The sequence below is a fragment of the Vitis riparia genome, chromosome 6 (assembly GCF_004353265.1).
Source record: "Vitis riparia cultivar Riparia Gloire de Montpellier isolate 1030 chromosome 6, EGFV_Vit.rip_1.0, whole genome shotgun sequence".
Taxonomy (NCBI): Eukaryota; Viridiplantae; Streptophyta; class Magnoliopsida; order Vitales; family Vitaceae; genus Vitis; species Vitis riparia.
The window spans coordinates 2,331,540-2,343,602 of NC_048436.1; the positions used below are offsets into that span (position 1 = coordinate 2,331,540).

The following is a 12,063-nucleotide window of genomic DNA, read 5'->3' on the forward strand; positions in this document are numbered from 1 at the left end:
GCACCATTGTTCTAAAATTTGCATATCATTAGTGCACATTTCAATTCTAATTTTTCTTGTACATTTGAGTCTAAAGTTTTGTATCAGGATTTTCTAAAATTATTTGTAAATATTTGAGAGGAAAAATCTAAGTGTAAGGTATCACTTAGGGATTTTCAAATGTGGGGTATCACTTGAGGGGTTATTCAAGAGTGATGTATCTTTTGAGGATTGTAAAGAGTGTTTGGAACAAAAAATCAAAGAAAGTGGATTGGAACTATAATCCAATTGTATTACTTAAAGGTTTGGTTTAAAAGCTTTTAATTAGTGGAACCTTAAGCTTGGGATTGAAGTTTGAGGAGAGTGGATTGAAAAATCACTTATAGTGTTTTTTTTGGAGAAATACTTCATTTTGGTAGTAATTTAGAAAATATTTTTAACATAAAAAATGTTTTTATTTTTATTTTTAAAATTGGGTGTTTGACAAAATTTAAAAAACACTTAAAAAAATAAAAAATCATTTATAACATAGAAAGATAATTTATAATGAAACACTTAATACCCGTAAAAACACTTACAAAGGAAACACTTTTATTAAAAATACTTTTAAATGACTATCTCCTAAAAATATTTTTAGATAAAACACTTGTTTTAAAAATCCTTCGAATAAAAACAGTACCAAACGTGTTATGAAGATGTCTACAAATCAATTCACATATTTCTATAATATTTTCGTCATTTTTCCGAACTTCAACTTATAAATCAAATCACAAAGTTGTTCATTTTTATTATAGAGGCGATCCTCGATTTTAGTAGTTGGATTGGGCCTTTTCCTTCTTCGGACTCCAAATCTGGGCAAAATTGAGGCCCAAACTTTACGAATGCCAGTGCCCAACTCAGAGAAATCAATCATAGGGAAGGGTAAAATTGGAACAGGAGATTGGACGGTGGAGATGCATTCGATCTCGCCATCTCCTAACCCAAAACCCTAGCTATATATATGGATGAGCCCCCGCAACTTCATTTCACTGCTGCACCCCCCTCTGCAAAACCCTAGCAACACAAGAGCCTGAGGGTCGCCGTTCACATCGCAAGTACTCTCTAGTTCTCTCTCACTGTAATCTTCTCTATCTATGTATTTGCGTGTTGGTTTGTAGTGATGATTAAGGTTTTTGATTTGGTTTGAATGAGCAGAATGAAGGTGATCGCCGCATACTTGCTTGCTGTGTTGGGGGGCAACACCTGCCCTTCTGCTGACGATTTGAAGGATATTCTTGGATCTGGTTCGCCCACTATCTTTTCTTTGTTTCGTTTTTTTGTTTCATCTTTTCTTTCCAATTAATGTTCGGATCTGATTTTTTATTGATCTGTAGTTTAGGTCTATATTATCTGTAGGATCTAGGGAGTCATTCTGGTTTTGAAAAGTAAGGAAAAAAATTGTTAGATAAAATGTTTTCTGTTTGCAGAATGCAAAACGAAAACAAAGCCTAAGAAGGAGAACTTAGGAATATTTTTTAGAGAACAGAACATGCTTCCAAGATAATCCTCAGGGGAATAGATATTTAGCTTTCGGTGGGTGAGTTCGTGTTGAAAAATTGATTTTCGCACGTATGGATTCGGGTTTGGAGGGTTCGAATGAGGGATTTAGATTTCAACCCTCACTTCAAACTTTCAACCATGTTCCGAAAGATTTTTTTTTTTTAATTTCTTAATTCTGATAAAGTTATAATGTAAATCAGATACTAGTAGAATGTTTTCGAGGAAGTGTTTGTTTCAAATTGGTAGTACAGAAAGGTGTTATGGGAAAGTTTTACGGGGGATTCATCTGAGGGGAGATTTCTGAATTTGGAGTGTTACTGGGAGGAGGCGTTCAGAAACCATCGTTGAAAGGATTTGTTGGATTTGGAGTCAAGCCCATATGTCATTTTTAATTACTTCCTTTCCTTAATCTTAGACCCTTTTTTTACTGTTCTTCAAATTCTAGTGTCCAGATATTGCCTTTTTGAGGGAACGTTAAATTCAGTCGTGTTAACTGATATGGATTCTTCTAATTTACAGTTGGGGCTGAAGCTGATGATGATAGGATTGAGTTGCTCTTGGCCGAAGTCAAGGGAAAGGATATCACAGAGCTAATTGCATCTGGAAGGGAAAAGTTAGCTTCTGTGCCATCTGGAGGTGGTGCTGCTGTTGCAGTTGCTGCACCTGGTGGTGGTGCCGCCGCACCTGCTGCTGCGGAGCCTAAGAAAGAGGAGAAAGTGGAAGAAAAAGAAGAGTCTGATGATGTAAGATTATTATTATTATTCTTATTTATAAATAGCAATATTTATTTTTGGTAAAATAGCAATAATTTACCATCATGATTGGCCTTTTTGTTTGGTTTATTTAACATGTTGCTTTCTTTTTTTTTTTTTGCAGGATATGGGTTTCAGTCTCTTTGACTGAGAGATCAGGATGCTGGTCTGTTTGTATGAAATGGAACATCTTCTTCCCAAGTTAGTCTCTTTAGTTGAATATTAGAAGTTTTTGGTTTGCTATTTGAGAACTGTTCTACATTTTGTTGGATTTCTGAAATTTTTGTTCAGATAATGAGATGAGGTAAAGCATTGCCATTTTAATATTTGAATTTTGGATTTCAATTATTTGAGATATGATTGGTGAGTTTGATAGCTCGACTGTTTACACCAATATCTGTGGGCAGTAGGGTTTGCTGGAGCATTTTTCTTTTCTTTTTCTATTCCTTCTGATTTTGCTGCAACCTCCCAACCTTCATTTTTATCAGATGGCATGAAGACATTCAACCAATATAACGCCCACATGGGTTGTGTTGAGGTTGGTTTTCATTAAAGTATGTTTGAACTTCAACCAGCCTCATGAGTTGGTCTTTCTTAAATGTGTTTAGATTCAGCTGGTGTCCCCGAAACTGAAACATTCATGAGGTCCTATGTAGCTTCGAGATGAGGAAGTTGATTATTTGATTCCTTTGCCTGGAATTTTAAAACCGTTGGTATTTTGTAGCTGATGACAGAGGCCTGGCGCAAGTAGCGTACCAATTGAGGCCTGTTGGGAGGGTTCAGGGTTCATAAAGGAGATTATTATCCGATGGATGGGAATGGAGGTTGTTTTAGGCTTGTGCCATTTTCAACCCATGCCTATTCAATGCGATTGGCTGGGCTGTTGGCTTAAGATGCATGCATTGTCACTTGGGCAGCACCTGATTCAGTGCTAGGCCTTTATTTAGCTCGGGTACCCATTTGCTCTACATATATCTTTGAAACTAGGGAAAATGAGTCTTAAGAATTTTGGAATATTTTGGGCTTGTTCCAGCCGAGACCGTGGAAATATTCAATGGCAACTATCGAATATGACAAATTTTCTAAATTTTGAATTTTAAACTAATTTTTTTTCCAAGAAGAATATATTTTAAGATTTTAGGAATTAGTTTACATTTGAAGGTTTAAGCGGGTGGGTTAGGCAGTGGAGAGAAAAATAAAGAAAGAAATGGATTTGTATCTTGTTTTCAAAAAATGGGTTAAAATGGTTTTTACTTGTGTAGTTGTATTTATTCGTTGTGTTTGAGAAAGGATTTTTGGTCAACATCACACCTTCCTTCTCTCATTTTTCTTCTCAATATATCTTAACGCAAAATCTTTTTCTCCAAAGCTTGTATGCCCATACAAAGGTATTGGAGTTAAGTTCCAAATCAATTCCAATATCATTTATGCATTTTTTTAATCCATAAACTAATGTTTTATCTGTTTCACGTGAATATATTTTAGAATTTATTATTTATATAATTTTGATAAATATTTGCAACTTGCAAAAATAGTTAAAAACCATTTATGAATAATTTATAAGTGAAAACATTGGAGAAAGTCAAATAAATTTGAAGAAAAAAAAAAAACATTATGGGTGTCTTTTCAAGAACCTTTGAACCTTGCAAGACATTATCATCGATTGCATCTTTTTCTAAATCCCTAAAAAGCAAAAATAAAATAAAAAAAGAAATGCAAACAAAATGTACAAAAATACTTTTTAACATTATTAGAGATGATTATTTGTTTATTTATGGTTCAAAAATCAAAACTTTTTTCCAAAATCTTGTTTGGGTTTTGAAGAGATCGGAAGAAGGTTATGTGATGAACCTTAAGAGTATTTTATTCTTAACATTAACAAAAACGCTTGTCTTAAAAATTCATAATTCAAATAGATGTGAAAAATGACTTAGTAAATGCATATATAATCTATTTGTAGAAAACATTTTTTTTTATTTTCTTTTAAATTTTGAAAACACTAAATTAATGTTTTTACTTTTTCCTTTTTTAGTTTTATTTTTATTTTTTTATTTCAATTTTCCAAAATATCCAAGAAAGCAACACTCTCGCGGTAGCGTTGCTTGCTTTAATACATATAATTAAAAGACGATACTATTGAGCAACCGTATTGCCCTACTTTGGGGTGACAAAAAATATACTTCAAGCATGTTTTCAAACTGGAATAAAAATTTCTTTAAAAATGAAAATAGTCTAAACAAACAAAGCTTTGATTATTTTGACTTATTACATTTAAACCATTTTTAATTTTTAATTATAATATTGAATTATTTTATTAAATATAACTAATAACTAGTATTCTCTCTCTCTAAAGTAGGATATATTAACTACAATCACTATCAAACTCCTAGAAAAACTAGAACATGTTTGCAATTGTGTAACCGTTAATTACTGACATTGGTAAACGATTCAAAGCAATTTGATTATAATTCAATTTATGTCGATTATAAGTGGAAAGTCTATATTCTTCAATAATTGATAAACAATTTATTGAACAATACTCAATGCAATTACCACAAAATATACAAATTCCGAAATCAATATTGTAATTAAACAATTTTTTTTTTGAATATTAGTTTTCAATTTTCAATCAACAACAGGTAAATTTATAGGATATACACGAACACATCATAAGCAATGCATTTATCAAATTCAAAGTGGATTCGACCGCGAAAGCGCTCTAATGTGATCATTTTTTCAAAACATTGAATAGTTACAAGTAAATGATTTGCATGGATAAGGTAATCATGAAACTTTAATGAATAATTTATCGACCAAATTTCATGAATCCAATCACCATTGAGAACATGTTGTGAATATCTAATGAATAATTTTTTGTTTATTCTTTACTTGTTTGAGACAAGTTGTGAATATCATATTCTTTATGGTGAAAGGAATTCGTTTTCAAAAAATAATTTTTAAAAGCAATTCTCAATTGTTTTCAAAAATAATATTCCTTTCGAGAATTTACTTATGAAAACAACTCTCTCTCTCTCTCTCTCTCTCTCTACTTATATACTCCAAATAATTTGTAAGCATTGCTCATATTTTCAATTATTGCTTAGAACGCTTTAAAGAAAAGAACTAAATGCATCTTAAATTTATTCTAAAAATCAGGTTTTCAAAACAAATTCTCGAAAAGTTGCTTCTCATGGTAAGTTTGGCAAACTTGTTTTCTGAGCTAGAAACTATTTTTGTTCTAAAGAACAAAAAACCATTTTGAAACAGGACCTAAATTTTCACACTCAAGTCAAAGTAAATGTATTACCTCAACAAAATCTCCTTTTCCCATTAAAAAGGATCTCTTATCATAGTCTCAAGTACAAGGAGCGTTAATATCTCATAAAAATATAGTACACACTTACCCGGCAGGTGTACAATCTTTTAGCAGCCAAGGGTAGCAAATGGAGTCAAGAAACTCCCATCTAAACAAATAAATTAGTACAGGAATAAATCTTAAGCCTTGGGCACAGTCACGTTTAGGATTTTTACATCTTGGTATGGCTTGTCAGCCTTGTCTGTCTTCACTTTCTCTATGCCCTGTCACCAATGAATAGGAGTTTCAAGTGTGATAAATTTAAGATAGATTAATGAGACAGAAAACATATGAAAAATAAATTGAGAGGTTGAGTACGATAATCTGGTATATTCTTGTACTAATATTTTAGTTGATTCATGATTGTAATTAGTTTGATATAAGGGCTAGGACATAGTTGGAGAATGCCCAATCTAGACCCTGCAGGTGTAAGGCTCGGCATTAAAGGCGTCATTGCCACATGGCATAACTTTGGGCACAATGTCTAGGACTCTTTGTTTGCGCTCTCTTTTATCAAATGGGGATGATTCAAATCCCATACTTAGGTAGGGCTGATGGTGCTAATGTTGAGTCATGTAACATACTAGAATGTCGAAGGGATCCTATCTGGTTCCTGTGTGTGCTACGAAATAGAGATAAATATTATAATAGGAGCAGCAGGAAAATAAGCATCTGGACAGAAGTGTGAGCCTAAAATACCTGTACAACATCCATTCCCTTGACAACTCTACCAAAAACAGTGTGTTTGTTGTCCAGCCATGGAGTAGCCACTGTGGTAATAAAGAACTGAGAGCCATTGGTGTTTGGCCCTGCATTTGCCATTGACAATGTAAAAGGCCTGTCATGTCGTAAACTGCAGCAGCATAGAAAGCGTGAGTTGCATATCCAAAGTGACTTGCACTTACACAAGTAAACCTCAAAATGAACAAGTTCTGGACCATTAAAGGCAGTGTTGAGATATTCTAATAAACAGTATGATAAAGAATAATAAAGTGGAATAAATTTTAACCTCAGACAAAGAACACAAATTAAAAGGCAGGCACTTTAGTTTTCACTTCCCAATGAATTGCATCATACTTCAAGTTTGGACAAGGATTGCATAATGGGAATTGTCTGATAAATGTATATTTTCTTGAGTAAATGAAAATAAAATTTTTTGAAACTAAAATCATCATCTATGGAAGTATGATGTTGGTAAGGGAATCCTGGTAAATGAGGTGTGAGAAAGTTAAAGGGTCAATCTTTAGAAGCTAACATAAATGCTTTTGGCAATTTTATGAAAGGGTTAAGATGCTAGGATGGGGGTGTGAAAATCTGAAGGATTACATGCTAGGATGATTCCTTCCTAATGAAGGATTTTCCACATCTTTACGAGAATGCATGGAATAAGGATTCTTGGTTGGGGGATGAATTGAATTGAAATTTCTTTCTTACCTAGGGATTTCGAAAATTCTGAATTAGAAAGTGTTTTATTCTTTTCTAGAAAAATATCGTGATGGATTCAGGCAGAGGGGGGAAGATTTGTTTGTTGGACGAAGTACCATGAATGGGCAGCTCCTCCGTCATATTCTAATTTGGGTAGATAGGCAAAGGTGACTAGAAACTTTCTGGCAATATGGACATTGAACCTGATGTCACTTGGACAATGGTATTAAGATAAATGCAAGTTTGACAAGTTGAATATCAACATGTTAATACCTATTTGAGTCTAGGTTGGCAATTCCTAATGAGTTGAGGACCCACCAAAAAACCTAAGATAAACATATCCTGGAGGGGATTTTATTGGCCCAAGGATAAGCAGGGTTGATCTGAACTTTTTTTTTTTTGATTAGTAGGGTCGATCTGAACTTGATACAACTAAAAACAAGCTGAACTTGGATTAACCTCCTTGACTGCCAACTCAAGTACCAACTTACTACTATTAATTAATCAAATATTTTTAAATGTTTTACATGTGTGGTTAGCATTTATCTAATTATTTATAAACATAACTTCATTTTAGAAACAAATTTTTTAACTTTCCTGAATTGGCCGATTGACCTAACTTGGAAGGTTGGGCACTTCTGACCTGTCCTTAATCCAATCCAATCCAACTGAATAATACACAATGAAGGCTAGCAAGAGAGAAAGGGAAATGGAAAAACCAACCATCCCAGACCACAAAAACCAGAAAACAACCGCACTCTCCCTATAGGGAAAGGTCATTACTGAAAGCACCACCTACACCAAAACGGACCCCTAAAGAGTACTAGAACACATAATATGCCCCAGAGACCAAAACCCGCCGCCACCAAGCTGCAAACGAGAGAGCAACCTCAAAGAGAGAGCACAGACTCCACTGCCCCTCCCCCTTCCCTTGGCCAAGTGTGGGGAACAATAATAATCGACCAAGCATTCTAGCTTTCTGATCTCCCTCTCCAAATGAGTAGCCAAAGGCGACTTCTTCTTTCCCCCAGTAATCTTAACTCCACGATTCTTTCTATAGTCCCAATTTCCTAAGGGAATTGATTTCCTTCTCAAACCTTGTCACTGGAAAATCCAGAGAGCTACTAAAGGCAACAAACTTATTGGGGAGGCTCCCAAAGCCCAAATTCTCCTCATCTGAAACCCTACAAACCTCCAAAGAGTTGCTAGCCTCCAACCCCTCTGCCCTAGGAGCCTTCGCAGCACTTCCCATGAGATTCACCATCCTTCCATCTTGGAGCAGCAACCTAAGTGGCTGAAGACTCAAAACCAGAGACCCCAAGGATGGCCCCTCCCTGGCAGAACATTCTGCTTTGAGAAAGGGAAACCCAGATGGAGAAAGAGGAGAGGGAGATGAGAACCTACCTCTGAACCCAGCTGCTTCAGCCACAAGGTTCTCATCGACTCCCGACTCCAACTCTGTGACTTCTTCTGAACGAGAGGATCTTTCAGTGTCTCCAAGGGAAAGCCAGTAGTCCTAACAATGAAAGGGCTTAAAAGACCCTCCTGGTTCAACTCAGGCCCGCTCCCATTGGGCTCCTTCTCCATCACCGGAAGACATGGCCCAAGGCTTTATGCTGTATGCTTTTGTACTTCACTTTTTATCTTCTTTTTGATATGCACAGAGAGAGGATATATTAATAAGCATCAATCAAAACATAGGGGTGCACCTCTAGCACACAGGTATCCAAAGGTTGCCAAAAGACTTAGAAAGAAACAAGGAAAAATTAATGGGACCCTGTACAAGTAATGAAATTAAACAAGGATGAACTCAAGACCAAAACCACCTCTAGACCAAAGAAAAAGTGAAGAAATAAAAACATCTTTCAAAAGATTGAACCAAAATCTATCCCTTCAAAGGTCATAAGGCTCAGCTCTTCTGAAAGGTGAAAGAGTCCAAAACAAATGTAGTCAGATCATGTTCATACTTCAATTCCCCACAAAACTCTTGTGCCACCTCGATAAAACTTATCTTAACGACCTTGGCAGCACATAAGAGACTCTGAAAAGTGTATAAACCAGCCGTCATAATCTTTCCCCTGTGCCACAGGAAAGAAGGTTATCGTTAATTGATTCCTCATTCCTTCTAGACATGCAACACCAGCTAGCTACCTCTTCTTCTCAATTAATCTGACACCAATATCTTCTTTTAAGACACCTCCCCCCCCCCGACACACCCTTTTGTGGAGGTCCTAGAACACCATCCTTCTTTGGCTTAGAAAGGAACACCAAGTCACTTCCATAGAATTAAAGAAAGATTTGACAGAGAAATTCCCATCTTTAGTGCCTTTTTAAACCAACATATCTCCACATCCCCTAGTCATCACCCATTTCTGAATTTGCTAAAGACTCACAATAGCCAACACCCAAACATGGAAATTCCTTAAAAAATAGGGTTCCACCCACCATCTCCCACATCCTCTCAAACATCAGCAACCCAAGCATATGTTATCCTTGCATTGGAAAATAATGTGGAAAAGAGTCACTTAAAATAGCCATGTAACAGTAGAAATCATGCCAAAATCCCATTCCTACCATCACCCACCATAGAGCTAGTTATTGCTTGGAATACTACTCATCCTTTCTTAATTGCTTTCCATAGCCCAACTCCATGCCTTTCCTCCCCTCATCAAGAACACCAACCTACCTCACGAAATTTGCCCAAGATAACCCGTCTCCAGAACTTCTCCTTACATATAGCAAATATCCAGCTCAACATCTTTTAACCAACTCTGTACCTCATGTGTGCCAGTTAAGTGACTCCATACTACACTTTATCAAGTGACTTGCTGAAGGTATTCGATATTAAGTTAGTATAAGATTTGATGAAAGTTCAACCTAATTCTGAGAACACTTTCAGAAATGCATTCATGTTCATTGTATAAGTATCTGTGCATACTCTGTTGTCAAATTCCAGGAAGGCTAGGGCCTGTTTGGTTGATGTTTTCAAAAACTGTTTTCTATTCTCGGGAACAAAAAAACACTGAAAACTAGTTTGGCAGAGGAGTATTAAGTTGTTTTCTGTGTTTTCCGTGTTTTCAAATACCCTGATTTTAGAGAACATCTTAAAGATGTTTTTGTTGTTTTTTACACTATTCAAAGAACAAGAAAAAATGGGATGCTCTCCATGTTTTCGCCCTAATCTCTTCTTTTTCATGGCTGGTTTTGGCCTCCACGGATTCTTTCATTCTTCAGTTCAAACAGATGTGTTGCTCTGGTGTGGAGCAACTGTTATCCATTGGAGCTTACATGAACTTTTCCCCTTTTTTTTTGGCATTTTGCTCTCTCTCCTCTCCAAACACCTCTTTTATTTTTCCTTTTATGGGTATGAAACAAGGAAGATTATCCCTGTTAGGATCCGAGAGAACACAACAACTCCTCATCATTTCTTTTTCCACACAACCAATAACAGAAACCTCAAAATTCTCCCTCCCTCAATTTTTTCAACAACCAAACAAGACCATACCTAAAAAAATATTGAAGAAAAAAACAATTGGAACAAAAAAAAAAACAGAGTAAATCAAACAACCAATTTTTTTGTGTGAGAATCCAGAAATTCTGGAAACTTCACCCGTTGATTCCATTTATTTTTGTGTTTTTCTCTTTGGAGTTGAATTTCTTTAGATTTTAAAGATAAAGAGGTTGTAGTTGTGGGACTATGGGAGTACATGGAGTGTTGGGAGAGAAAGTAGAGAGAGAAGTATTCCCTTTTCATACAATTTTTATTTATTTATTAAAAAAACATCTTTCAAATAAAAGTTTTTTATTTTATTTATTCTAAAAAATTATTTTTATCAACTCAACCAAATATGGTTTTTTTTTTTTGAAAACAAAAATTATTTTTCAGAATTCAGTTTCCAAACATATTTTTATTTCTGAAAACACAAAAAATTATTATTAAAAACTGTTCTGAAAAAAAAAACTATTTTCCAGAACAGTTTCTAAAAACACTTCCCAAACATACCCTTTAATTTTTTTCTTGATAGGTAAATAAGAAAAAAAGGAGCCTAAAAAACAAATCCCAGGAAGGTTAATGTTGTCAAAATCTTGCTTCGCCACAAATTAGAAGCAGATTGAATGAAATACCAGAATAACAAGGTAAAGAAAGCAGATCGATGTCCATGGTTATAAAACATTCTTATTAAAATTAAGTCTCATGTGAACAAAAAATAAATAATCACCTTTTATGGAACTCGTCTTCAAATTCTCTTCCCCATATAGACTGTCCACCAGTGCCGTCTCCCAAAGGATCTCCCGTTTGTATCATGAAGCCTTTAATGACCCGGTGAAAAATGAGATTATCATAATAGCCATTACGGCAGTGCGTTGTGAAATTCTCCACAGTTTTTGGGCATTCTTCTGGGTACAGTCTCATATGAATATCACCCATTGTGGTGTGAAGGATCTGGTAAAATAGGATATGAAAAAGATCAAAAGATAAGACAGAAAAAAACGCATTATGCAGCCTAGGGACTGAGGTAGAAAACAAAACTGAAAGGAGCAAAGCATCAGTCAAACAATAGCCAAGAAACAAGTGATAGAACTCAGTCATCTTCAAGCAAGTATAACTCTGAAGTTAACAAGTAAATACCATGATCAAAACACAATGTACAATACAAGAGAAATTTTGTTTACCTCATCTGAATTTTCAAAAAGTTGATCTTTTTATTGAATCAAATAACTAGGAATCTGATAAAAAACTAATTTAACTAAGTACAATATCAAGGGAAGAAAACTTGACAGGCATAAATACTCTATGAAGACTTACTGATCACTATTTGAGTCGCTTCTTTAGCGCCTCTTTTGAATACACATATTACTTACTGATCAGAAAAAAAATAAAAAATACTCTATGAAGACTTGCTTCAACTATCTGGGTGAGGGAGAGAAATCATGTATGGTTTCAGAGTAAAATTGATAAATTAATAAGTATATTTTTTTTTGTTATACAAAACTGAGAATATTAATGATGTT

The 12,063-nt window shown here is 34.9% G+C and overlaps 2 protein-coding genes across 3 annotated transcripts in view; one reads left to right on the top strand and one right to left on the bottom strand.

The window, feature by feature from the left end:
• Positions 1 to 972: 972 nt before the first annotated feature.
• LOC117915704 (60S acidic ribosomal protein P2-like) lies at positions 973 to 2,627 on the top strand. 2 transcript variants are annotated; one of them, XM_034831336.1, is made up of 4 exons: positions 973 to 1,073; positions 1,174 to 1,262; positions 2,038 to 2,261; positions 2,395 to 2,627. In XM_034831336.1, the coding sequence occupies exons 2-4, from the start codon at positions 1,175 to 1,177 to the stop codon at positions 2,419 to 2,421; spliced, it is 339 nt and encodes a 112-aa protein (XP_034687227.1). In that variant the 5' UTR covers positions 973 to 1,073; position 1,174; the 3' UTR covers positions 2,422 to 2,627. The 2 variants fall into 2 exon arrangements, with proteins under 2 accessions (XP_034687227.1, XP_034687228.1); XM_034831337.1 differs by lacking the exon at positions 973 to 1,073 and adding an exon at positions 1,078 to 1,096.
• A 2,944-nt stretch (positions 2,628 to 5,571) lies between these two features.
• Positions 5,572 to 12,063, bottom strand: part of LOC117916185 (peptidyl-prolyl cis-trans isomerase CYP71) — a 30,546-nt gene continuing 24,054 nt past the window's right edge. Inside the window, exons 11-13 of the mRNA XM_034832086.1 lie at positions 11,271 to 11,494; positions 6,325 to 6,478; positions 5,572 to 5,849 (exon numbers count right to left, since the gene is read on the bottom strand). Coding sequence (XP_034687977.1) covers positions 5,766 to 5,849; positions 6,325 to 6,478; positions 11,271 to 11,494 — 462 coding nt within the window. The 3' untranslated portion in view covers positions 5,572 to 5,765. The remainder of the gene's footprint in view (positions 5,850 to 6,324; positions 6,479 to 11,270; positions 11,495 to 12,063) is intronic.